We start from the raw sequence: 26,254 nt of genomic DNA, 5'->3' as shown, positions 1-26,254 counted from the left end.
CTCACATATCTATTCACATCTTAGCTCCTAAAAAATGCAGGCGCTTAAAACCACCTATTAAAGATCATTCAGCCTTTTTGAGCATAGTAATGTATTATGGTATACGTAGTTTTATGCCAAGCTGGTCGGCATTATGACTACCTGAACCAAATTTGAACGAACTATATGTTTTTGCGGAAGCAAAACGCAGCCAACGCAGCCCCTAACAACAAAAATAAATAATTTACGCAACTAAAATAATTACAGTACGTCAAAGTGACTGCAAATAAGCAATTCAACCAACATAACTTTGTTATATTCAAGTTTTTTGCGCTTGTTCAACAGTTTAGCAAGTTCATGGTTTAGAGGTTCAGTTTCAGTTCAGCCGTGTAGCGGCGCCACTAGCTCGACGTCGTCTGTTATAAAAATGGCGGAAAGAGTTTGCATATGTATGAAAAGCTTAGCTTGAAATGTTCGTTTCCGGCTTGTTGAGCTATTTACTAGCGTCCTATGTACCATTATTCTTTACCCAAAGCACGCAGCTATAAATTTACGCCAGAATGGCGACCCGAAGTCTTACAGAAGCGTTTGTGCTAATGCGCAACAACGCCCTTCAGAGCAGGCATATCTTCGGCGACCATGTAAGTCAGATGTTTAGAGCGCACCAAGGACAAGTAAAAGGTTCTGTTTCTCAAAAATAGTGGTATCAGTCCTCACACATGTTATCGTGCGCGAGCTGTGACTAATATAGCTATTCAGTGTAACTGACATGACGATTGTACGTTCAGGTTCATGAAGACACCGTGGCATTAGTCGGACGCGATGTTGAGAGTGGCATCGGCGTTTACAAAGACGACGCTGAGCCTCCACGATGGTGAGAATGCGTTGGAATGTCTATTATTTTTGTCATATTTTACTGTTCTTGTCGAGTAAACTGCTTTCGATTGTCTTTTTTTTTTCTGTGTTCTGCGTGCAGGATTGACGCCTTGGAAGAGGTAAGTGTCTTCGATATGGTGCATGACAGCATAATGTTGCGATTGCAGTATTTGCGTTGACATTCACTGTACGCCTTCGCTACATTGGCTTCTCTTAACACAGGTGAATTACCAGATGATGAAGATCAGAGACAAACGTAGGTATTTGTCTCCTAGGAGTTTGGTTACGTGGCTCGAAACTTATTTTGTTTTGCAGATTACTTTGTTTAGAACGCGATACAGCTTCTTGGGGCTTGGGAAAATGCTAACATGGCCATTTTTTGGGTAGTGCGTTGTGTTGGTAGCGCTTTCCTGCTTCAACCTGAATATTTTTGAGAACTACTTCTTGTTCTTTACTGCAATCTGCGCTGCTTATGCGTTAAAGCATGGAGCATTGGTACCAAGCACAAATCGCTTCTGCCGCTATATCAGCCAAAACCAGATTATAGGCCTGTGAGAGCTGTAGTGAGGGATGGGCTGTGAATGCCCGAAGGAAAGCATTAACGCATGAAGTTATTGTTTTGCCAAAGCACAAAAGATCCTCGCATGTCTGTGCAATAAAACTCTGAATAAAACCATTGAGCAGTCATGAGGTTATGGTGCAAGTGAGACGTCAGCTGTGGAAGACAAGGGATTTATAAAATTTCCTTGCACTTTGACATGAATTAGATATGTAGAGAGAATTGTACTATGTTTCAGTAATTAGCTGAGAAAGTATAGTATCTGAGCAGGTAGTATATATTCACGTCACGTTTCACTCTGTAACGGTGCAAAGTTCCGAAGCTCAGTTTTAGGATAATCACGGAAGTTGTGTTTAAAATTTGAAAGCTTTTCATTATTACAAACCAGACTCGCATGTTCACATGCTTTTCCAACATACCCGTGAAAAAAAAGGTTTCTTTTTGTTGCAGATTTGTTGACGCTTGCAAAGTGGTTAAGCATTATAGTTGTGCGTGCATTTTCTGGCTTATAGGTTCACCTCGTAGCGGTTTTCATTTGTGTATCATGCTTGCCCTGTCTTTCTCTGGCACTACATGTTAGGATCCTGATCTGTACAACCAGTGCAGTACAGGAAGTATCACTGAGAGTCTAATGAAGCAAAGTACACGAACATGGTTTTGTGTTTGTGCACATGGCATTTTGTCCGTGAGTGTTGCTTGCATCACTGTAATGTAATATGAACTAGTAGCGCTATCCACAAAGGTCATTTTGTCTTGGTCAATGGGCATGTTATCTTACCTGGCCATTTGGGGTTCACTATAGTACAGTATTCCTAGTTAGTGAGACCTTCAATTCATATATTGATGCTTGACCTATGAAAATAAACATTGCTGTGTGCTCATAAGCTGCCATTAAATTTCTGTAGATATTATTCTGGCTTTTATTGATATATTCTAGGTTGTGGAAGGATTGGCATACCACTCTGGCTTCACCTTGTCTGTTTTTTTTTTCTTCAGCATTTTATTTTAGTGATGTTTATTAATAAAATAAAATATGCTTGTAGCTTGCATTTTGTCATAGTTTACAAATGCTTGTGGTTTCACTGCAAATGAGACTGTAGGCATGTTCTTTAAGCCTTGTTTAACTGTTTGGTTGCTTTTGTATGACCCCAAATTCTTACAATGGTGTCTGAAGGATATTTTTACTCCTAGGTCTGTAGGCTCGTAATGATGAATTAATAAGGCCAAATTTGTGTAGCACATGGGTTGCAATTCGTCGTGTATTTTAAATATTTTATGTTTTGTAGGATGTTTAAACAAAGCTAACTTACATTGGCTGCAATTCTGAAATCTGTGTTTAATGCAGTTAGAACTTTTTGACCTGCCGCTGCAAGGTTTAAAATATTCCCGCAGAGACGTCGCACAATTGTGACATCTTCTCCTGGTGGTACAGTACTGTAGGGTGTATGATTTGTTGTCATGAAAGCATCATAGATCATTTAAACTGTGCAGTGAAAGAACTGTCTGCTCTGCACGATCGCCACCTGAACCGGCCAACTTTTGATGAGAGCTCACTTGAAGAGGATGAGATTGAGCAAACAACGCATCAGCTGACCCAGGTTTGTATGCTTGCATTACTTTGTGGCATTGAACTCTGATTTATGTTGCCTTGTTTTGCAGGTTTAGGGTTTTGAGAAATATTGCCAAATCACCTTGTGGCTTTCACTAAATGTTCTTTACAGTACGTCTAGTGCTCCGAAAATAGACCAGTGTTTATCATGCACTGTAGTTTTAAAATGGTTTCCCTTGGATATTCTGGAAGGGAGAAAGAGGTGCCGTAGTGTAGAGGTGGAGGGCTCGGAATAAATTTGACTGCCTGACATTACAGGACACCAGGTGACCAAAATTATTCTGGAATCCTTGAGTACAGCACCTCTTCCTCTGTTCCTCTTTCACTCACTCCCTCCTCCCTCTCTCCCCTCATGATGCAGTTAACGTGTCCACCGAGAGGTGAGACAGTTGCTGTGCCTTTCCTTTCGTCATGATCAACCAATTTTTTGGTTTGCAGGAAAACTTTAAAGTTCTGCATTTAGTGTTCAGAAAACAGTGTGAGCAGGACAAAAAAATAATAATAAAAATTTGTAGTAGACATTGGGTGTCCTGACACGACACTAGCCTTGTGAGGTGGATAGTATTCACATTTTGCGAGATGCCATTGTGGTCATCTGGTTAAGAGGTGGTGAACTGCGTAACAAATGCAATTTATGTCACCATTGAATGAATATAAGCTGTGGTGTAGTGATGGGGGGGTCAGGCTGTAACCCTACTGCCCCCTCTCCTCAACTCTGGTCCCGCTTTATATGAACTGCGGTTTTCACTGTGCTTACTATTTCCCTCATGAGCTGGACATGGCTGTTTTTCTGAAAAAGGAAAAATTCAGGCTGTGCGTTCGACATGACCAGGTATGCCCAGAAATGACACCTGCATCACTTCTGGGCGTAGCAGATAGGCAAGCTGGGCAGATGTACTTAATTTAATGGGTAGGTGTTGCTTGTAACATCTTTAAAAAAAAATGCGTTTACAATGCTAGATCATGCAACACATGACGTTTCTACATTTCATCAAGTTGCAGTCAGCAGAATGGCTTTTGCCCTTTGGTGGCAGTCACTGTATGGCAGCTTTGCCATGTATATGCCCGTTAGTAATGCACAGTGTTGCCCATATTGGATGAATTACCTAAGCTCACCACTCATTAATAAGATCTTCATTTTGTGTAACAGTAGAAAGCACGACTATTTGTCATGTTTTCTGTCCCGATTCTCATCCCTAGCCTCAGTATTTGCTATTGCGGGAGCAATGTTCTTGTTAAGCTTGCTCCTTACTGATATAGGTATTGACATTCACCCCCTCTGCAGCTCTTCAGCCACTGCCAGCAGCTGCTGTCTGTGATCCAACAGGGTGTACGGCATGGCTCTAACCCCAAGGAAACTCACTTGGCACAGAATGTAGTGCGCTCTGTTGCTAGCTCCCTTCAGGCACTCAGCACCAGCTTCCGTTCCTCACAGACGACATATTGCAAGAGTAAGTCCTCAGCTGATACTGTAGGAGTTGACTGTGACACTTCACAGTGTGCCTGTACTGTTTTCTGTGTTGTTTCTCTTTGGAGGTCTATGTTGATGGAGTAAAGTATTGTGCTGATGCATAGCACTTAGCATTGAAAGTACCACAGGGCATTTGAAGTTGCTTGCTTTTATTTTCTAAATGTTGGTCACCTTTAGCTAGGTAAGTATGTTTTTTCATCTTAATAAAAAAAAAACTGCAAATTTGAAACCAAGAAAGGTGGTGTTCGACACAAATGATCATGCCAGCTGCTACCAGTTGATATTGAAAAGCAGCACGAATAGAAATGAAGCGTGCAAAGAAATGGGTACACACAGACAAATGCTTCCTCACAGTCTCTCAGCTGGAATTTTTTTTTTGGACAACTGAAGGTATGCGTTTATATGCATATATAAATGGTGCTTTGCTTAGCGGCTTATTAATATAAAATAGAAAAGCCACCAGGAAAAAGCATAGTAAAGTTTGATAGAATGTTATCTCCAGTGCCTGACCTCTTTCCAATTTTTGAGAAAGGCCTAATTGTGGCCAAAATGTGTTAAATTTTTTTTTTTCTGGTGACTTTCATATTTTATGTATTGGATAAGGCTGTGTATGTCAATCATTGCATTAGCCACCTGTCCATAACATTGTGTGGTGTGATGAATGTGAATTTCTTTGATTGGGAGGGCTTTCTCATTTCATATTTTTTTTTTTTTTCTGTAATGTTAGCTGCTCAATAAAATTTCAGCTGCATGTCTGCGCTCGTGTACACGTGTGTGCTGCCTTCTTTCTGCATTTCACTATTTTTCATGCTGCTTTTCACTAATGTACGAGGAAGAGAAGGCTCTCATGACTAGTGACTGGGGAGTGTTTGCCTGGTGATGCAGCTTGCAGGCTACTTTGAGTGAGGGTGAAAAACATGAATTACATACTCACCCAAGTATCATGAGTGCGCTAACACACACAGTGCATGCACATTAATGTACAAGATCTGTTGCCAGTCTAGTTGGTGTGTGCAGTTAATAATTTGGCTTCGAAATGAGTATATGGCAAAAACTTTTCTCATGCAGTTCATATTTAGCGGAATGTATTATGTCTGCACAGGAGTAGAAAAACTAACACATTGCACCTCATCTGGCTGAACAGAGAAGAGCTTGGCTGAAGATGTCCTGGTGAAGTTTAAAAAAAAAACAGCGTGCATGTTAAAATGGGTTGCTTGAAAAACAGGCTCTGGGGACACTGCCCTTGTATTTTATATCGACTGGGTGCTTTACTCTAAATATTGCATTAGGTCGAAAAACCTCGTCATTAACCTTGTTCTTTGAAAATTCAGTAAAATCACTGTTACTAGTGCTTTTTTGTTGCTGCCATGTTTCCAAAGCATTCGAAGTAGGATGAGAGTTATAGAAAAAAAAACAAGACTGGTGGCTATCTTTCAGAGCTGGGGAGGACAGAAACCTCGCAATTTATATGCTTGTTGCCACAGGTTTTCTTTTTATGTATTTTTAGTGTGAGTTTTTATCTAATTCTTTGTGAAATTTTTTTAAGCGTTGCAGTCTTCAAAATGGCTTCAAAAATAATGAGTTGCCAAATAGTGCTATTTAGTTTGAGACTGAATGGAATGTAACTTTATTTGATACCCGAAGGATTTAAATAATTCCACTTCCCTGCAGTCCAGGTTTGGCTTTTAATGGTGGAGCCATTAGATTCCTGGATAGGCAGTAATTTCAGGCAGTTTACTTTGTACCTACTGTAGTCTTGAACAACCAATGAACTCTTTAATCATTAGCCTTCGTGTGGCTCAGTGGTTCTGTTGCTCGGCTGCTGACCCGAAAGACATGGGTTTGATCCCAGCCACAGCAGTCACATTTTAATGGAGGCGCAATGCTAGAGCCCCGTGTACTGCGTGATGTCAGCGTACGTTAAAGAACATCAGGTGATTGAAATTATCCTGAGCCCTCCACAACAGCGTCCTTCATAGCCTGAGTTGCTTTGGGACACCATAAAACTATATTGAACCACTAGTATAAAATGGGTTTATTTTAGACAATTATGTAACTTACAAGCCACCACGGTGGCTCAGTGGTTATGGCACTCTGCTGCTGACCCGAAAGATGTGGGTTCGATCCCAGCCGCAGCACTTGAATTTTGATGGAGGCGATATTCCAGAGGCCCGTGTACTGTGCGATGTAAGTGCATGTTGAAGAACCCCAGGTGGTCGAAATTTCTGGAGCCGTTCACTATGGCGTCCCTCATAACCTAAGTCACTTCGGGACGTTAAACCCCCATAAACCAAACTGAAACTTAAATAAGTGCTAATGGTTTAGTTTAAGGCAACACCTTGAAGACACTGGGATTCTCATTCTTAGTCTTGTTGCGAGATTTCCCCTGATGTAAAACAGCCGTAATGTTGGCATCTTGTAAGAAGTATTGACAGAAGATTGAAAATCCTACCCCTTAGGCTTTCTGTTCAAAACTTCATTTATTGATTCTAGATGAAAATGTAAGTAGCAGTATTATGAGACACTTCCCTCACTGTACAAAATCTTCGGAGTCCATGTACACTCATGTCCAACATATGTAAAGTGCTGGCGATAAGTGTACTAACGTTGCATGAACTGCAGTTGAATGCACTGCAGTACACGGCACCAAATGTCATGCAAATGCACTTCAAGTTGATTGGCTGCTAAATTTGTAATAGTAGTACATGCCAGGTTGCTGGAACTTCTTGTGGTGTACAGGTTTTTGTGTGTGTGTGTGTGTACATTGTATGTGTACACTGTTTGTACATGTGTATGCATGCATGCAACAGAACCTTGGCTTGAGCTAGTTGGTTTGAAGTTCTTGTATGCGTAGTGCTAGACAGACGAAGGCGACACAGAATACAAAAGACAGACGCTAACTTGCAACTTCATTTCAGGAAGGCTTCACCACAGGGCTTATATTGTAGCACGCAGCCACAACCAGACGATACACATGTGCATTACATGAAAAGCATAATCAAGATGTACAACTTCAAGACAGATCACCTGGTGCCAGGGAAACGTAAAAAACAGAGAAAGGAAGGGGGGAAGGACCAGACAAAGATTTGAAAAAAAAAAAAAAGGAACCGTTGAATTGCAGTGGTTCCTAGGTTTCATGAAAAGGCTGGCCTTGTCCAGTGTGTGTACATGCATGTACACACTTTTTGGATGCAGTCTTGACAAGCCACATGTCATAGTGTCTGGTCACAATGCAGTGTATGCTGTAATTCACCACTTGCAATCTGGGTGTGTGAGTTTGTCTAAGGGTGTGGACTTGTGGTGTATGTCACATTGAAGTATTTTTCCTCCGGTTCGGTTACGTGGATTGTAAACATAATGTTCATAGCTAGGTTAAAGAAAAGCTTGATGTTGTAGTGAAGTAAGCATTCAGGAGGCTGACGGCATTCATGATAAGCTTAGCATGTTCCACACATCTTCTCTGTTTAATAGAAAAAATTAGAACATTTTACCGTTCCTTCGGCACAACAAATTTCCGGAAGGTCCTTTCTTTAGTAATGAAATCTTGACTCAGATGCTTCTTTTGTTGGAAATGTCTATGCGTCTTGTCATATTGTCATAGTAGACTAAGAAACTGTTAGTGTGATTGATGAGTAAATGTAAGAAGTTAGTTTTTGCGGCAGAGGGATAAATGACCACAGGATTACATAAAGAGCACCAGCGTGGAGTGTTAATCTTATGTTTGCAGCTTCTCTGCATTAACTAGAGCATATACTGTCTGCTTTCCCTCTTCTTTGAATTATTTGGAGCAGCTACGTCATAAATTGTGAATCGAACCAGCTTTAAAAGCTGCAGGTTGTGTGGTTCATTGATTTCAGTTAATTTCTCAGGATGTGTATGTTTGTGAAAGTTGAAGCTGTAGCAGTTGTTTGTGATGAATTTCTAATATGCGGTGCACAAAGTGCACCGTATGCATGGTGAGAACGAACAAAATGGTGCAAAACAGCATTGAGTGTTGATTGTATCAAAAGCTACCTTGTCCTCTTTCAAATTTTTAACTTTGCTTTGGCTCTTTGTTTTTCAGGGCTTCAGTCAAGAGAGGAGCACTCGAACAAATTTTTTCACGTTCCTTTTTATGTAGAAGACACCCAACTTTCTCCAGATAGATTTGGAGGAGATGTACGTATATTATGCATTTGCAACCAGCAGCTACTTCTTTCAGTGTGCTGCACACACTGTACATATAATGGAATGTCTCTGCTCAGCATACATGGTCTGTCCAGTCTGCATTTGGCTACGTGAAAAGTCCAGCCTGCTGGTCGCTCAGTGTTGAGACAACGTGGAAATGAGCTGGAGAAACCTTACTTCTCATGCATGAGTGGCCACTCTTTGTGTAATGCTTACTACCAAATGAATGAGTTGGTGCGTGACTATAACATTCACAGTGATAAATGAATTTGTGGTATCACCAATAGGGCAATTGAGGTGTCACCATCAGGGCAAACGTGCATTACAGTGCATGGTGCATTATAGCCTGCGCGCCTCTGATGTGTGCGTAACGACGGCTGTGACGATGATAGGAGGGCGCTGTTGCTAGGCCAGAAAATAGCCTAGCCTTCGGATAACTCGACCTTTGGACAATAGCTCTATTTCTTCCATTACCTTTAGTCTGAATTAATGAAGTTTTACTACCCGTCATGTTACCTTTAGTTGCCAGCATGTGTCATTCATAGGTTTCATTTTGTTACTAATTCCTCATGACCACAGTACAGGTTTCATACTGTTATGTTGTCTAATCAAAGAGCATAAATTTCTGTGCTCATCATTTTTTTTTTTTCTATGTTGCTGAGTCAGTCTAGGCCTGTTTATCTGAGCTGCAGCCATGCTTTATGGTGCTCTGCAGAAGGCTTGCTCAAAGTTGCTTAAAGTGGTGTCGTTCCCCATATAATGTCATAGCTAGAAATTAAACGTGCCAATGGCTTCATACATGTATGGACGTTGCCTGGCTAATCAGGTGATTGTAAATTAGGGGCAATGAGAAGACAAAATTGCTTTCTTACCAACGTACTTACCACGAGAGAATTTCACTGAACTCTGTCCGAGTACCTTCCCATATCGTGCTGAATTCTTAGCAGAACCTTAATGAAGCCCTTTAAAATGCATTCTGTCAGATCAGAGGTGTAAACTAAGGCAAGTGGTAGTTCTGCTATGGTGTCAAAGTTATACTTTCACTAGCTATCCGGACACCCTTCATGACAAATGGTTGAGAGCTATAGCTATCATGCACAATTGTTAGTGACGAAAACTTGATTTTGGGATTTTGGCTTTGAAAGATAGCGACCCACAATGTATTCTGCAGTCCAATGTGATTTTGCTGCCCTCCAGCAAGCATGATAAGACTTTTTGGCATGAAAGGATGGCCCCATGTCCATGTCCATGTCACTCAAGAAATGAAGGCCAGCAGACTTGGTACATGTTGAAATGAGAAAGTGCATTTTCATGCCTCTGAAAAAACAAGCTCACAAACTGGATGCTTGGCAAAACAGAGTAGAAATGGCGAAGGAATGAGTAATGGATTGTTGGGTGAGTTGGTGCGTGATGCAAGAGAAGAGTGGCAGAACTAAAACAGCGTCGCTGTTCTCTTGCGTCATGCCCCAACTCGCCCAACAGTACGATGTGTCAGGTTCTTTCTTGCGCCATCTCAGTTGCGCCGCTGTTCTCTTGTGAAGAAATGAATACGTCAGGAGCCACTATCAACGTGACAGCGTTAAGGAGCTCGTGTCACAGAAAAGCCGGTGTCGGTGGCGTTGAACGCTTAAAGGGACACTAACGAGAAATTGAAGTTGGCTTGTATCGACAGAATACCAGCTCCTGATTACAAAAACGCCACTCATGCTGACAACAAAGCTCTTGTAACGTAGAAAAGAGCAAGAACCAAAATACAGGTATCGCCGCCACAGGCCAAACTCGCAAGTACAAGCGTGGTGACGTCATAGGACAAAGCAGTGTTGCTAGAACCAATGGTTCTAGCAACACTAGCACACGAGAAGCCCGCGTCACTGAGGCGCAGCCAATGCATGCGCAAATCTCCTTGACGTCGCCAGATGGCGCCACATACCCGACAGCTACGCGCGCGCCTGCAGCATCGGGACCAATCAGCGCCTGCTCACTGGCGGTAGGCGGGCTCCCGGTATTCCGCTAACGGTAACAAGGTACACGGCATGCTAAAGGTGTCTATTTGCTAGAACTTCGTTGACAACTTCGAGAGCGGGATCCATCGTAACGCTGGCAAAACGCCGGTGCAAACGTAAACGAAGTGACGGTAGCGATAGCAGCAATAGCCGATAGAAGCCTTCAACGTGCGGCTGGCGGTAGCTTTCTTTTCGGCTGATGCTAGGCTGCACTGCTGGCGGCCACAACTCACGGAATCTGCGTTACGTCATGAGCATGTCATGTTTCACGTCACTTAGTCCTGTGTCGTCATAAGAGAATCCCAAGTTTGAATCAGAGCGGCGGGAAAAACTTTTTCAACTTCGAATGCAAATTTCTTAGAAATAAATGCATCTTTCGCAGCCGGCCAAGTGGCAACACAGCCATGAAATGCCGAACTATCGGATTTTGCTTTAAAAAAATTATTAATAGAGCTCTCCTCACTGTCCCTTTAAGTCCCTGGTTGGTCAATAGTGTCATGACATCGCAGCCACATGACCTGACGCAGAAATTTCAAACCCGCAACGCTCACGTTATGGGTTTACAGGGATTTAACGCCCCAAAGCGACTCAGGCTATGAGGGACGCTATAGTGAAGGGCTCTGGAAACTTCGAAAGCCTGGGGATCTTTAATGTGCACTGACACTGCACAGTACACGGGCCTCTATAATTTCGCCTCCATCGAAATTTGACTGCCGCGGCTGGGATCAAACCCGCGTCGTTTGGGTCAGCAGCTGAGCGCCATAACCACTGGGCCACCGCGATGGATCAATGCTCACGTTAAACGTGACGTCATGTGTGGCATGAAAGTGATTGAAACATGACATGTAATGCAAATTAAAGGCCACCGCATATCACAAATGATTGAACTTTATAAAGCAACTGATTTCACTGAAAGAAAAATTAAGAATTTTAGGTGAGATTCAAACCCACAAACCTTCGGTTGTGAGCCAGCCATGCTATCGGCTAGGCCACGTAAGGCAAGCTTGTATGGCTTGGGAACAAGCGGGAGTTTATATGTATGTTGTGTGGTCTTTCACGTAACGTGGTATCTTACAACTGTATGCGGACAAGTATATGTGTATCACAGGCCACTATGGCATCATAGCCTTTAGGTAGAGCTTAAGTGTCCTCTTAATTTTTTATTACCAGTCTATAAATAATGGTCCATTTGGAAGCATGTATGGTATATGCTATCAGCCCAAATGTCAACATGCATGTGCCATATTCTTCCACTGTGCAGTGAAACATTCCTTTGTAACCAGTGTACAAATACTGTAAAACCTCATTAATTCGTACTCGCTTAAGGAGTAGTTCCACTTAGAATGTAGTGACATGAAATCCCCTACTCAGCTGCCGTTAAATCTCATGCATTTTGGTGCCCACTTATGGCGTAATTGTGAACGCCTTGGTTAGTTTGTACTATCACTGCTAACGAGGCTTAAAGGGCAACTGCAGAAGTTTTAAAATTCAGCGAGCTTAAAGGAATGTATAAAACTTTCAGGGCACGTAAAACATGCAAATTCATCTGGGCTTGCATTTGAATTGATGACTTAATCGCCAATTAAAATCGTGACAACCTTCAAGCTTTTCCCTAGAACACAGCGCCAAGTAGGTGGGGGAAGGGGATGACTTCATCTACGGTACAGGTACATTTCCAGCGCATAACGCTTGCTTTGAAGAAGAAAGCCAACACCACTGAAGTGTCGTTTGGCAGCATCGAACAATGCAAGACATGGTGTGGTTGACGGCAGCGGATGTTTGAATCTTACCATCTGTGATGTCACACTGAGCTCTCTGCACTCCTTCAGTGCTGTGAGGAGAAGCCTGAATTTTAATCGTCGATTATGTTACCATTTTAAATGATAGCAGAAACAAAACTTGGCATGCTTTACCTACCTATATAAATTTCCATCCTTGAATATAGCTGAACGCTCAAAAATAGGTGCAGTACCCTTTAAGGGATCTCTCTAGAACATTCATGAACTGCACCACACATTGCAAAGAAACTTTACTGCTAGTCCTAACATGTAAATTTTGACGACTGTTGTTGTATGCTATGTATAGCTGAAAATAGAGAAGTAAAATTTTTGTTTTGTTCATAGGGGCTTTTCCTATTTCAGTCCTGCCTGATAGTACACGCAATTGCTTGTGGCACTAGTGCATCAAGCTGACGAGCTTGTGACTAAAGCTTGAGGACCTGCACGTCACACTGTCAAGGATGAGCTATGGAGACTAGGCTTACTTAGTTTAATGCTTTCAAATGGCAGTATCACTTTCTCGACTCTGAAGAATTTATTTTTTTGGCATCCACCTCAAACCTTATTTTTTTTTGGTAATGAAGTTGTCCAACATACACTCTCTGAAAGTAAAACATACAAAAAAAAATTAACTATGGCATGAAAGTTGTTTACTAGCTGAAGAATTTTTGATGGTGGGGAGAAATGAATATGGGGCATGTGGTCACTGGCTGCTTTCTCATGACAATTCTGCGGCCTGCTATTCATGTCTCATAAATTTGTCAGCAAAAAGCCTCATCACTCTTATAGTAGTCGCTTTTGGTTTCTTACAATTTCAGTTGTCTCACAGTTGAGACTACCTCTTAAAAATGAATTTTGGGTAGTGGACGAGAATTAAGTATATTTGTGATTCACCTGATCAGGATTCTGGTCTTTGCAGAATGTTTTTCAAAAGTAAAAATGGTGCTGCTGAAATGCAAGTGGGGTCACAAGGGGTGTACGTTTGGGAGGCTAGGGTGTCATTTTTTTTCATGGCCTTGGACGTTATTTAACTCGATATTAGACTACAGCAAATAGGAAAATACTGTGTGGGGTGAAATGCATTAGAGCCTGCGGTGAGGCATTGACATGGCTAGAAAAAAAAAAAAAACTGTGGGGATGCTTAAGTCACCATAAGAATGGAATGTGATATCATTATATTTCAAGTTTGTCACAGCTTCTGTTGCAACTTCTGTGTGTATTTGCATCAGTTTGTTTGCAATTATCTGTCCATCAACTGCCATATTTCGACGGCTAGCTGCAGTAGCAGGCATCCATTATACTGTGTCAGTGCTGACATCTGCATATATCACAATTTTTTTTATTTTTGATAGGTCAGGTTGTGACAACCTCACTAGATCACTCACATGACCTCTCATGACCAATCATTAATTTAATTGCCACCTGCCATGGTAGGCAGGTTGGGATGATGCCGCAAGGTCACACAACCTCTCTCGACTAGTGAGCAAATTTCGTGACATCAGATACCGGATATTGCTTCTGATGTGAACTTTAATGCTATCACATTAATGAAGTTCACTTGAATTGATATATGTGCCACCTGTTGCACTGCTCTGGGAGGAGATGGATATGGAAGCTTCTCCCGGCTAAACCATAGCCAATGTACACTCAAATTTCAGAGATAGGTGGCATTTGATAGTAGGTTTTTTTTTTTTTTTCAGTGATATATTTTGAAGAACAGCATACCTATTTTGTAAAAGCAGAATTTCATGGCAGGAGAAACAATGCCCGCACCTGTCACTAGGAAAGAGTGTTACAGGAGCTTTCCCAAAAGCCATTTCATGTTACACTGTAATGTTCTGCTTTTTTGGTCTGTCACAGTCTTGAACAGGAGAGTCTGTGTGAACTGTTAGTGCTTGTGGGCCAACATCTTTGCTGGGATAAGCATTTATACCCATCTCCTGGAGTCACCCTACAGGCTACACTGCACAAAGTGCATTCTTACTGCTAGCTGTGGGTCTAGGCCCCATTTCTTTGGTGCATGTTATGTGCTAGATGTATGTGTTCTCGTCTGTGGAGAAATTGGTGCTAGTTGCAGATATGCTGTCATTACTTGCTATATATCATGATTTTTATGGTGAGGTGGTAGTATGTGCAGTGAATTTGCACTAGTGTGTCAAGTTGTGTATTCAGAAAAATGAATTCATTGTTGAGTTGGGCACTCACAGCTGAATACAACACTTGACTTGAAACGCTGGGAAAGATGTGTCTAATCGATGGTGCACTTAATTTATTTCTTCATTTTAACTAGGCCGCCGCGGTGGCTCAGCGGCTATGGTGCTCGGCTGCTGACCCAAAAGACGCGGGTTCGATCCCGGCCGCGGCGGCTAGAATTTCTTTGGAGGAGAAATTCTAGAGGCCCGTGTACTGTGCGATGTCAGTGCACGTTAAAGAACCCCAGGTGGTCGAAAATTCCGGAGCCCTTCACTACGGCGTCTCTCATAGCCTTAGTCGCTTTGGGACGTTAAACCCCATAAACCAAACCATTTTAACTAGAGATCTTCACATTTCTATTTATTTTGAAATTTTTCAGCTTTCAGGCTTCTTGTTTTGAACATTATCAAAACGTTTTAGTGATAACATCTTTTTGGAACATGTGGCTTATCGTTGGTGCGCTACTGCTGTTGTTACTGTGTGTATGTGCGTGTGCATGTGCATTCATGTGCACGTCACATATGTAAAGCTAATTTTTGGCAGTAGTAGTTATGGTAATGGTTAACTGAAATGGTTAGTATTACCTTGAATGCTCAGAATCTTGCTTACAGATGCAACTGTTATTACATATATTATTGCATTTTATAGCCATGTGCACAAGCTGTACTTGTTCAAAAAGCAATACCTGAGATTGTGCTTTCAAGTTGGTTCTGTTTTGAGTGCTGAAGAGGCTAATAGTGTTCACTTTGAAGAAGGATTTTGCAACAGCAGTTGTCGTTATTTACTCACTTCTTAATTGTGCATTGTGGCTTGCGTGAATTACTTCGACCATCACATATAGTGTCACCATGAATTTTTTATTTTTTTTGACATTGCAGCATCAACTTGAAATGGAAGACCAACTTTTCCTGGAAGACAACACAGAAATGGTGCAAGTGCGAGAGCGAGAGATCAACAACATCTTGCGATCCATTACAGAACTTAACACCATTTTCAAGGACATTGCCAACATGGTGGCTGAACAGGTGCAAACTTGTTTACAGTTTTGTTGGTGGCAGTTTCTGGGGGCAAGCCATGTATAGGTTTTGTGCCTGTGCAAAAATGGCTGATGACGTAAAGTTTTCAGGTCTTTTTACGTGTTCTTCTTTTCGTAACCTTACATAAAGTGCAATGAATTTTCCCGCACCAATTTGCTGATGTGGCTGTGCATTGTTTCCATAACTGTAGCATAATGAAATGGTGTTCATTCAGTGCTACAGTGAAGGTGACACTTTCAGGTTACCTTCTCAAGAGCTGTGCTCTTCTGAAATTTTTATGTTGCAAAGAGCAGCTGTTTTGTTTTCATGTAGCAATCTTTCCGTTTCCTTTCATTCCACCACTTGAAATTTTAGTACTACTGAATTTATGTGGTCACCACAAGTTACGCGCCTTAATGAGTGTCGACCACTAAATTGCCCTAAAAGAAGGGACAGTGTATAATGCGTGATGAAGCATTTTTCCACTTCACTGTTTACAGGGAACAGTGCTGGATCGGATTGATTATAATCTGGACACAGTGCAGACACGAGTACAGCAAGGCCTTCAACAGCTGCAGAAGGCTGACACTTATCAGAAGAAGAACCACAAAATGATGTGCATCCTTGTCATGGCAGCATCCACGATCATTCTTATTATTCTGCTGTTTGCATTCAAGCTGTAGGCTCTAATATCACAACCATCCTTTTCGCTCACATCCTGCAAGGTGATATGTTCGGACACCAGCCAGGCCTTTATGCAGCACATCACAGATTGCATCACCTGCAACGCAGCATTGCGTAGCAGGAAAGGCATGACCTGGTTCATAATCACAATGTGTCGTGACTGGTGTGTCGTGACTGGTGTAAATAACATTGACTCAAAGCTGAAAAGAATACTATGTTATGGTGACGGCATGTCTCCTCTTCTTTGCTTCTAGTGGATGAAGAAATACTTGTGATATAGGACAGCTCTAACTGCAGGTGCAGACACTTCCATTTGAGCATGGTATTGCTAGAATTTGTTGGTTTCGCCACTACTTTTGGTGAGCTGCTGATGCCATTCTTGAATGGCTGTTGGTGAAGCATATAAGTCATCTGTATATACCAGTATAGACGCCAGTATAGTGCTTATCTTTTCTGTGTGTTTCTTGGGCATGCATGTTTATTCACTTAAATGCTGCGAAAGGGGATTTTACTGATGTTTTAATTTAAACATTGATGTTTAAGTTCACTTGGTGTGTATTTTAATTAAACAGCCTTGTCCGTTACTTGTGTACTTCTGGTGTTTACTTTCAAAATACCTGTTCATTTTGTAGTAAAATTTGTAGTGAGAAGGCTAGGAGGGTACACAGTCTTGGCAACAGACCCAACTCCTGTAAAGCAAGAACCAGTGCTTGGCAGGTGGAGTCATTCCACTAGCTCTGCCATCCTAGGAGGTTAAAGGAGCTTGAAGGCATGTAGGAGTTAATCCAAGAAATTTTTAATTTTCTGAAATATTTATGTGCTATAATGAGTGTTAATACTTAACAAAGCACTACCTATTTTGGTACAGTTCTGAGTAAGACTAATGCATTTATCTTCATGTTATGCAAATTATAGTTGGAGAAGAGCAGTTTTTTATATCTGGGTGCAAGTGCATTATTGTTAGCTTTGGCAGACAGTGCCTTCCTGATTTTTTCATATTGGTTCACAGCTGCATTTCACCAGACATTGGCTTCTGTCAAGTTGCTGTTTGTCTGGCTGAAGAAAGGTTATCACAGGGGAGGTTTTTTGCATTGGTATTGGAAACCATGCCAGCAGCACTGTAGGTTGCAGCATAAACAACAATCCATCAATTTGTCAATGTTAAGTTGTCATGCAGATGGGCACGTGTAAATGGCCTCAGTCTGTTTAACAAGGCAGTGGAAAGAAATGCGCCAAAAGAATGGGAATTTGGAACCTCTCTCTTCTGTGGTCAAAGTTTTTTATTTTTATGCTTTCATTCTTTGCACCTGAAATTGCACTTGCGAAACAATTTACATCATCTTTCAGTGCATTTTGTTGCCCATGGACAGCAGTGAGAGGGTGCCTGAGTAAAATTAATTGCGCAGATGAAAGCCCTGGAATATAAACATTTCATGTTCTTGTAGCCTTTCTGTCCTTTGTTGCATTGAATTAGTATGCTTCAGGGCAATGAATTTTGTAATACGCTACGCTTGCCCTCTCCTGTAAGCCATCACAATATGTGCCCATGTGCACGTACTGTCCTGAGAGGTTGGGCTGTGGTAAGGGATTGCAGATTGTTATGAATGAAACATTTTTGCTGTCAATTATCGCTTATGCTTTAGTGCAGCTGAATTTATTAATTACTGTGTTTTTACTTGCGTCTAGTTTCCTCTACGGCTAATCTGTCTTAATGAGAACTTTGTTTGAATGTACCAAAACATATACTTTGAGAATGGACTTCGTAAAAAGTGAGTGTAAAGCTTTGCAATTATTTACTCTTGGTCTTCATTTTTAGGGATGGTTCTGAAAGAATGCACAATAACCTGTGCTAAAACGTACCCCAGAAGAGAATATCTATTTGTTGCTTTAAAGTTTCACTTTTTTAGGTGGAGTCGCGGTTAAAGGGGCCCTTGTCAGGGTGTTCTGCGATAGGATGGCCGCCGCTGGTGCCGAGGCAGGCGTGATAGCGATGTCTGGGACAGGCCTTTGTACTGCGGTGCACAATGGCCAGTGCAACGTGTAGTAGTTGTAAATGCCATGCAAGCTCTGCATTGTATCTTACTGCATCTTGTCTGCCTTATGTAGCTGCAAAGTAGCTGCCTTGTGATGATGTTGCCTGAATTGCTACATACTGGAGGGAGCACCACCTGTGTGAAAATGGTGAGCGTAATGTTATCGAGGACAGTAGTGACCAGATGTTACTGATAGTTGGTACGTCAGTTCCAGAGACACATGTCATGAAAAGATTTAAGTTGAGGTGAAACCACAAAAGTTAAATATTGCATTGTTGTTCCCTCTGCACATATCATTCGCTGAGCAGAAAAGGTAGTAGAATCTCATTAATTTGAACTCAATAAATTCAAGCTTCTGGCTTATTTGAACAGATAATTTGATCTTGGCTACATCGGGTGTACTAAAAAGGCGAGCCTTTATTAGAACTCTGCATAATTTGAACAAAGTTTTGGTCTCCTTCGAGTTCTAATTATCGGGAGTTGACGGTACTTTTGGAATACCTTTCTCATGAGGTGATCATCTGATTCCTATTTGTTTCTCTTGGTTGACAGAGATATTTCAGGGCTCTTTAAAGGTGGGTGGAATTTCTTAACAGAATAGCAGGAATTGAAATGCTGCCGGTGTTGGTGTTTTGCATAGGGTATATTTGACCATCTTTGCCATATATTTTATTAGAAGAGTTTGATATAACTTGATCCTTGTGTAGTCCTCATTTCTGTCATATTGAAAGGACTGAAGGTGCAAGGTCTGTAGAGTTTTTTTTTTTTCTTCTTCTTTTTAAAGGGGAGGCTGGCTGGGCAAAGCTGACCATTATTTTTGTGTAGTGTATGGCTGCAGTCTCCTGCAGTTCCTAACTGTGTTTGTTTGCAAGAACCTCCTAATATCACAGTCTTTAGCTCTTGAGCTTATGTGGCAATTGTTCACTCCCTTGTTATATTTGACCAGAATGTGGGTGACTTGCTGCGTAAATGTGGTTCTTGCAGAAGGGTCATATTGAAACTTTTTTTTATGTTATTAGTTCTGTACTTTCAGAGTCATCTTTAGGGCAGATGTGGTGTGGGTATGCAGGTTAAAGTAAGCATGTCACATAGCAAGCTTCCCTACTCTCAGTATGAGTTAGTGTGGGTTTCTACCTGTGTGTTTTTGCATGGAAGGTGCAGAAGTTTTACTCTCTTTATGCAGGAAGTTGACAAAATTACTGTATACATCTTTCATAACATAGCAAAGAGATAACAGCCTGTGTGCTTTTTGCTTACTGTACTTGGTACAGGAGTTGTACCATTTGGGAGAAAGACAAAGAAACAGTGGTTGTACCGCTATCTTTGTGGTAGTGTATGTAACGGTTCATGGAACAGATTGGAACTTGTACAAATCCAGCAGAGCTTTACAACTGTACATCGCGAAAATAAGGGATGGGCCAGATTTTTATGGCTTCCTTTTTGTTCCATACATGCTATCACTTGACTTGTGTTTGCCTAAGCGGTTGATTTGCAGCTGTGGCAATAGTTGTTGCCTGACTGCTGTTTTGCTCAGGGGTGGCTGTGTGTTTAGTGTCCTGATGTAACTTTATTCTTGTTAGAGGTTAAAGCTTTCATTATCTTTGAGTTATATTGAATTGAGCCAACGTAATAAAATTATCTCCCATGAACTGCTTGATAATCTGCAAATAAGCGTTTACTTTTTCTACAATTAGTATCGCTCGAAAGAGGCGCAGTCTATTTCGTGTAATCCACTTCTAATTTCTGATATATGTGGCTTCATTGTGTCGAAACTAAGTGCTGGAAAAGCTGACATAAAAGGTGTAAATTGTGCTTGCCTGTGCAGTATCTTTTTTTCAGCAGCTGTGGCTGATACAAATAGGTTTGACTAATGACTATTTAAGTTTAGTGCCAGGTGCTTTATGTGCACTTATTCTGCAAGACAATAGGCCTGCAGCATAAGGTGCTTCAGAAGTTTCCAGCAGTTCCAGTTCAGTTGCAGTTCCAGCAGCGTATTTTTTCTCACTTGATAACACGGCCATTGTTGGCTTAGCGAGGGGGGGGGGGGGGGGGGGGGGGGGGGGGCTTTCATCCGGATAACTTGAGGTAAGGTAGAAATGTTATAGCGCAAACAAAGACACGGACAAGAGAGACGAAACACACACACAAGCTAGCACTTCTCACTTGATAACACGGCCATTGTTGGCTTAGCGAGGGGGGGGGGGGGGGGGGGGGGGGGGGGGGGGCTTTCATCCGGATAACTTGAGGTAAGGTAGAAATGTTATAGCGCAAACAAAGACACGGACAAGAGAGACGAAACACACACACAAGTGCTAGCTTGTGTGTGTGTTTCGTCTCTCTTGTCCGTGTCTTTGTTTGCGCTAACTTCAAGATGAACTACCAACTCGCCCAAAAGGAAGTTTTAATTGAGGTAAGGGTTTGTGGTGGTGGAGATAGCACAACCAGCAAAACGAAGTCGTGACGTGAATTGGAGAAAACAAAACGCGAAACGCAGTCGCATGCAGTAGTTTCGGTTTCGTTTTTACGCTGCGTTTTAAAAACGCTTATTTCTGCACTTAAGCGTTATTTTATTGTGCAAAACAAAAAATTCTAGCTCCTGCTTGGGTGGATAATGTATACTGTTCTTCAGCGAAGTTCGCAAAGTTACGAGGTGTGCATAAGAAAGTAGAACAACAAATGAAACAATGATGGTCTACACCCTTGGCAGCCGTGCTTGGCAGTTTGGTAAGTAGGAAGCAGTGCATATCCAAACGTCTTATTATCGGTGTAAGCAACGGTTTTTCCCGGGAGATTACCGAACTCTGGTTCCTTTAAGCACACCATGCACCCATTTTCGTGGCGTAACTTTCGGCTTTCGTAGGTTTTGCCTCTGTTCACAGGTAATGCATCTGTCACTCCCTGTCATTGCACAACCTCGATTCCTGTGCGGCTGCATCAGTGCGGGTAATATATTGGTCCTAAAGTATCAAGTGTTTTTGCTTGTATTCATGGTTTTGATGCTAGCTTAGCCTGCCCGTCAAAGCCGAGGCTATGGCAAGGTCATACCTATGCCGTAACTGTTGGCAGTTGTTCAAATGTGGTCTAAAAGCACTTACGCTTAGTGATGCTTTTGGCAGAGAAGCCGTGGCATGTACCGTTTGTATTTGCAGCGCAGCTTGGTTTTGCGGAACCATTTGTTGTACGCTTGCGTTAGTACCTTGCTAAGGTAGTACATTTGTAGATTGATATTAACTCTACCAGATACATCGTTTTTAGCGATCTAGGGAAGTAATCGCACATGCCATTTTTCGTCTCCCACTCGAGAGGAGACGCGCTGAAATGGTGTGAAATTCTGAAGCATTTATTTTGAAGTTACGTTAGTCGCATTTAATATTCTTGCTGCAACGTAGTATGTACACGCTTCTTACATTTTTGTACCCCCTCCTTTGAGTCACTCGTGCGCCAGTTCATTCATTCGCCGTGTATATTTTCCCACATAGTTCTCACTTTCGGTTTATTTTCGTAAGGCTGTGGTGTTTTCAGTTTAGGGTTATTGTAGTTATGGCGCATGTCAGGTATGTGCGATCGACGTCGATTAAAACCCGAGCGGGACCATTGAAAGGCGAACGCCAAGACGAAGTAGCTGGAGGGAAAAAATGCAAACAAGGGTCCGCCTATGTGCCATAAAACACAACAAAACACGCAAACAAGGGTCATAATTCACTCTCAGTCACCGCCACGAAACCATTTAATAATCCTCAGCCAAAATCTTCTACTTTGGTTTCAACTGTCCCGTTCATTTGACGCCGTTAGCACGTATTCATACGAAGAGGTAGCTGTCTCCACTCTGTCTGCACACACTGCATGTGCCTACATGTTTGCGCACTCGTAAAGTACTGTCCTCAAAGCACCATCTAGCCAATGTTCGCATTGTTATCACTAATATTTTTTTTGTAATGTTTATTGAAAGGTGCATGTTATGTGCTTGTGTGAGTACCGGGAAATGTAGAATGGAAAGGGCTTACTGGCCTTCTGGGACATTGGTAAAGACACACATTCATTCAATAAAGTACAGACCACAGGCCACTGTAAGGCTAACCTTATATCTGTACATAAACATCGCCTCCTCATCCCTATATTGCATACCGATATTTTTCAGGGGCTGTTTCACCATCAGTGCTTTTTGAAACCTTTGAATAACATAAGATATAGTGCCAAGTTTTTGTTTCATTGTGAAACAGACACCCCAGTAAGACATTACAAAAAATTAAGAGAAGCAGGAAGACATCACCTTGAAGCAAAATAAAATGTATTTAAATGATGGCTTACTCTGGTTTGCAAATGTTATGCACTGCATAATTTTTAATGTAAACACAGTGCTTGTATCTGCTTTTGTTAGAATTGTAACAAGTTGCTTGTGATAGAGGCTAAATGGTATTACATTTCGTTCGAAAAACCATCTGGCAGAAGTGTATCCTTCAAAGTGCACTCCTATGTGATTTGCATAAATTTTGCATTGTTCTATAGGCATCAGTCATACAATAGTCATGATCATCTTCACCAACATTTGTCAGTGTTTGGACATTGCAAAAAAAAAAAAAAGGCGGTTAAGGCTAGTAATTGTTTCATGTTTGTGAAAATGATTATAAATAGCCAAAGGTTTGAAAGATAGGATGGAGATTGCCATGTTTTTTGTTGCTATTAAAGCAGACAAACCGGTTATTTGATGGTTAACATTATAGAAACTTTAGTTTTGTTTTTGACCAGTATGAAACAGCAGTATACAACCACAGTTCTAATCCCAGAGCTACACAATTCTCCACTGGATAACAAAAAAAAAAAAGAATGCGTGTTGATGGAATTGCATAACCAGGCCTGGGGTGCAACTTGATCTCGGTGACCACAGCCAACAACATGCTCTCTCACCAGAACAGTATTTGGCCACCCTGGTGTAGTAATTGGCAGTACCTCCTACATGAATACACCAATTAACCCTCTGCCCTCAGACGAAAAGGGTTCAGCTTAAATTGAGGACAGTGAAGCGAGCTATGGAAAGGAAAATTACAGGCGTAACGTTATAAGAAAGGAAGAGAGCAGAGTTGGTCAGGGAGCAAATAATAGTTAATGGCATCCTAGCCAAAATGAAGAAGAAATGGGCATTTGCAGGCCATATAATGAAAAGGCGAGATAACCGATTGTCATTAACCCCTTCACCGTTTTGTTATGTCAACGAATTTCTTAACGAAACTGCTTATTTTTTTTATTCCTGATTTCGATTAATATTGCAATAAAAACCATGCATTCGATCTTTAAAAAAATATTTGAAGCAAACATGAAGTCAAATTAGCACATTGAAGTTTATTATTTCTCGCAATGCTGAAAACCAACTTCCTGCAGGTAATAAGCGATAAATATATTCAATCAAGTCATCAGGTGAGCTTATAGTGGTCTAACCGGGAGCTGCGAAAAAAGGAAACCGAGGGGGTCGCGTAGGGATGTTGCTGACGTCGATCTACATCCACTGACGTGCGCTCGCGATGTTGCATCAGAGCTGTCCTCTTCTTCATCGGAAGAGCTGATCAGCACAACGTCATCACTATCGTCCTCGCTCCCTGAAACAATGTACACTTCGGTGTCTGAATCACCATCATTTGAAGAAGGTGACGAGGAAGAAAAGCGTCTTTTCCGAGAAGACGGCTCAACAAAACACGCATCGCCTCCGCCGGACGCCATTTTTAAAACCCAGGTTGCCATACAAAAAAAACGTTTATGCGGTAGAAGAAAACGAAATTATCAGGTCAGTGCTGCCATCTGTCGAGTAAAATGCCATCTAAGCCCCACACGAGCGCTGCTCGTCCGAAACACTGAAAGGAAGAACCTATTCAGCGAGGACGAGCTACAGTCGTCCAAAACGGTTTGGGGATGGCTTGGCAAGGACGAGCGCAGCTCGTCCAAAACGGGTAAGGGGTTAAGGGTATAGCGAACTGGAATCTAAGAGAAGCCCAGCTTAGCAAGTGGTGGCAGAAAGTTAGGTGTGTGGATGAGATTATGAAGTTTGTGGAGATAAGGTGGCCTCGGCTGGCACAGGCCCTGGTTAATTGGAGAGATATGAGAGAGACGTTTGCCCTGTAGTGGGTGTAGTAAGGCCACGACCTCCTTTAGTTTATAGAGGACGTCATGAGTAAGGCTGATGATGATGATGCTGCCGACTGTGATGATACAGGTGTAGACATTGGTTAATTAAGCGGGTGTATATTAATGTGTGTCAACTCCTGCTGTCTTCGTGCTGTTTCACTATTTTTGTCGTGTACCAACCAGCCCAAGCCAATACTTCATTGTGGTTCATGCTTTTTTGTTGTGCTGAAAGGGGAGAGATAACGAGCCTATTTAGTGAGAATTCCAGCTAGAGCCACTGAAGAATTTTGTGATTAATGAAGAGCTGCTTGGCCTTTTACAGTTATCTGCATTAATCCTGGTTGCACTTGGTGAACGGATGAGTATGCTTTAAACAAGGCTTTTCTTAACAGTGCTCAGCTGCGCTGGAAATTGAGCTAAGGGTCAGAAAATAGGGGGGTTGTGTACTCCTGGATAGTGTATGTATGTTACTACTGCAACCTATTCCAGAATATAGGTAGTGTGACAGCAATGTTCGATTCAGTAGCACATGCAGCTGTAGCATCTTGTTCTGCAATTGCTGGCCTTGCTGGCGAAATCATTGCTAGCAGGACCAGCAAGGACGACAGCCAACTGTGAGTTTGTGTGTATGCTTCAGGCACCCAAGTGGCAATGACATCTGGTTGGCGCTAGCTGCTCAGGCAGCTGTGAAAAAGGCTTAGGATGCCGGAGGAAGGTGAAGTCGTCACTGTGCTGCACTTCAATGACTGCTACAATGTTGAAGAGCAGCATGGTGAGCCCATTGGAGGGGCCACCCGCTTTTGCACTGCCCTCAAAAGCTTTGCCCACCTGAACCCCTTGATCCTCTTCAGTGGTGATGTGCTGGCTCCGTCCATCAGTAAGTAGCCCAGATTTACAGGAAGCCAAATGGCAGTATCACTGAGGAGTTAATGGAAATGCTTTTACTTAACCTAACTAGATGCTTTGCATGTATGTCGAATGGAAATGTAATTCATATAGGAGCAGCAGCTTTTTTTAATTCTGGATCACTGTCAAGCTTTTGAATGCACAGAACTGAGAACTTAATATGTTTGGTTTTGCTTCCAGTGAGCACATTCACCAAAGGAGAGCAAATGGTACCCGTCCTTAACTGCTGCAAAGTTGACTGTGCTGTCTATGGGAACCATGACTTCGGTGAGTTTTGTGCTCTTCTAGCAATAATAAATACATAAAATTTAAATTTCAGTTAGATATATGTATGAACTGCTGCTTATTTGATACAGTTACTATATAGATGAATAGCTTTTGTTGTTGTTTCTTGGGCTTGAAACAGGCTTGATTAAATTGGCTGTAAGTAAAAAATCTGCATTTTCAGAGTTTATAAACTCAAAGGGCACTTGTTGAAGGTAATGTGGATTTGGGTTTTCTGGAGATTTCTAAATGTCGAGATTGGAATTTGCATGTATCGGTTACTATTTTTTTTTAATACAAATAAAAACATTAGAGGTTGCAGGGAAATTGCAAAAATGCTATTTTCTTGATTTTTGAGAAAGACTACATGGTGTCCTTGCCAGTTCCCCCCAGCCCTAGGTTTTGTGTGTAGCGTGCTATAATATTCATGAGTACAGACTTCAAGCATGCCTCTCTGCTAGTTAACTTTTTTTTAACTGTATTCACTGAAACCTTGAGAACACAAAGACATTTACATGTAGTATACAAAGACATTTACATGCAGTATTAACAAAAGCTAGAAGTGTTGCTATTCAACCTCACAGTTATAAAGGGGGGAGGGG

At 41.7% G+C, this 26,254-nt stretch overlaps 2 protein-coding genes across 6 annotated transcripts in view; both read left to right on the top strand.

Annotated features, from left to right (window-relative positions):
- The first annotated feature begins 352 nt into the window (after positions 1–352).
- On the top strand, positions 353–16,919 carry Syx16 (syntaxin 16). The gene is made up of 9 exons (XM_089580917.1): positions 353–620; positions 768–853; positions 956–974; positions 1,078–1,111; positions 2,906–3,012; positions 4,309–4,474; positions 8,558–8,652; positions 15,514–15,660; positions 16,152–16,919. The coding sequence occupies exons 1-9, from the start codon at positions 540–542 to the stop codon at positions 16,332–16,334; spliced, it is 918 nt and encodes a 305-aa protein (XP_089437043.1). The 5' UTR covers positions 353–539; the 3' UTR covers positions 16,335–16,919.
- Positions 16,920–20,691: 3,772 nt separating this feature from the next.
- LOC149351599 (snake venom 5'-nucleotidase) overlaps positions 20,692–26,254 on the top strand; it is a 73,708-nt gene continuing 68,145 nt past the window's right edge. For 3 of the 5 annotated variants that reach the window (XM_089580912.1, XM_089580909.1, XM_089580913.1), the window contains exons 1-3: positions 20,969–21,092; positions 25,120–25,359; positions 25,569–25,655. In XM_089580912.1, coding sequence (XP_089437038.1) covers positions 25,185–25,359; positions 25,569–25,655 — 262 coding nt within the window. In that variant the 5' untranslated portion in view covers positions 20,969–21,092; positions 25,120–25,184. Of the gene's footprint in view, positions 20,779–20,968; positions 21,093–21,113; positions 21,312–25,119; positions 25,360–25,568; positions 25,656–26,254 lie in introns of those variants that run through there. The other 2 variants (XM_089580911.1, XM_089580910.1) reach the window with 2 other exon arrangements.

This window comes from Amblyomma mixtum, chromosome 3 (genome assembly GCF_055824585.1).
Source record: "Amblyomma mixtum isolate Tamu chromosome 3, ASM5582458v1, whole genome shotgun sequence".
NCBI lineage: Eukaryota > Metazoa > Arthropoda > Arachnida > Ixodida > Ixodidae > Amblyomma > Amblyomma mixtum.
This window is presented reverse-complemented; position numbering and strand designations above follow the sequence as displayed.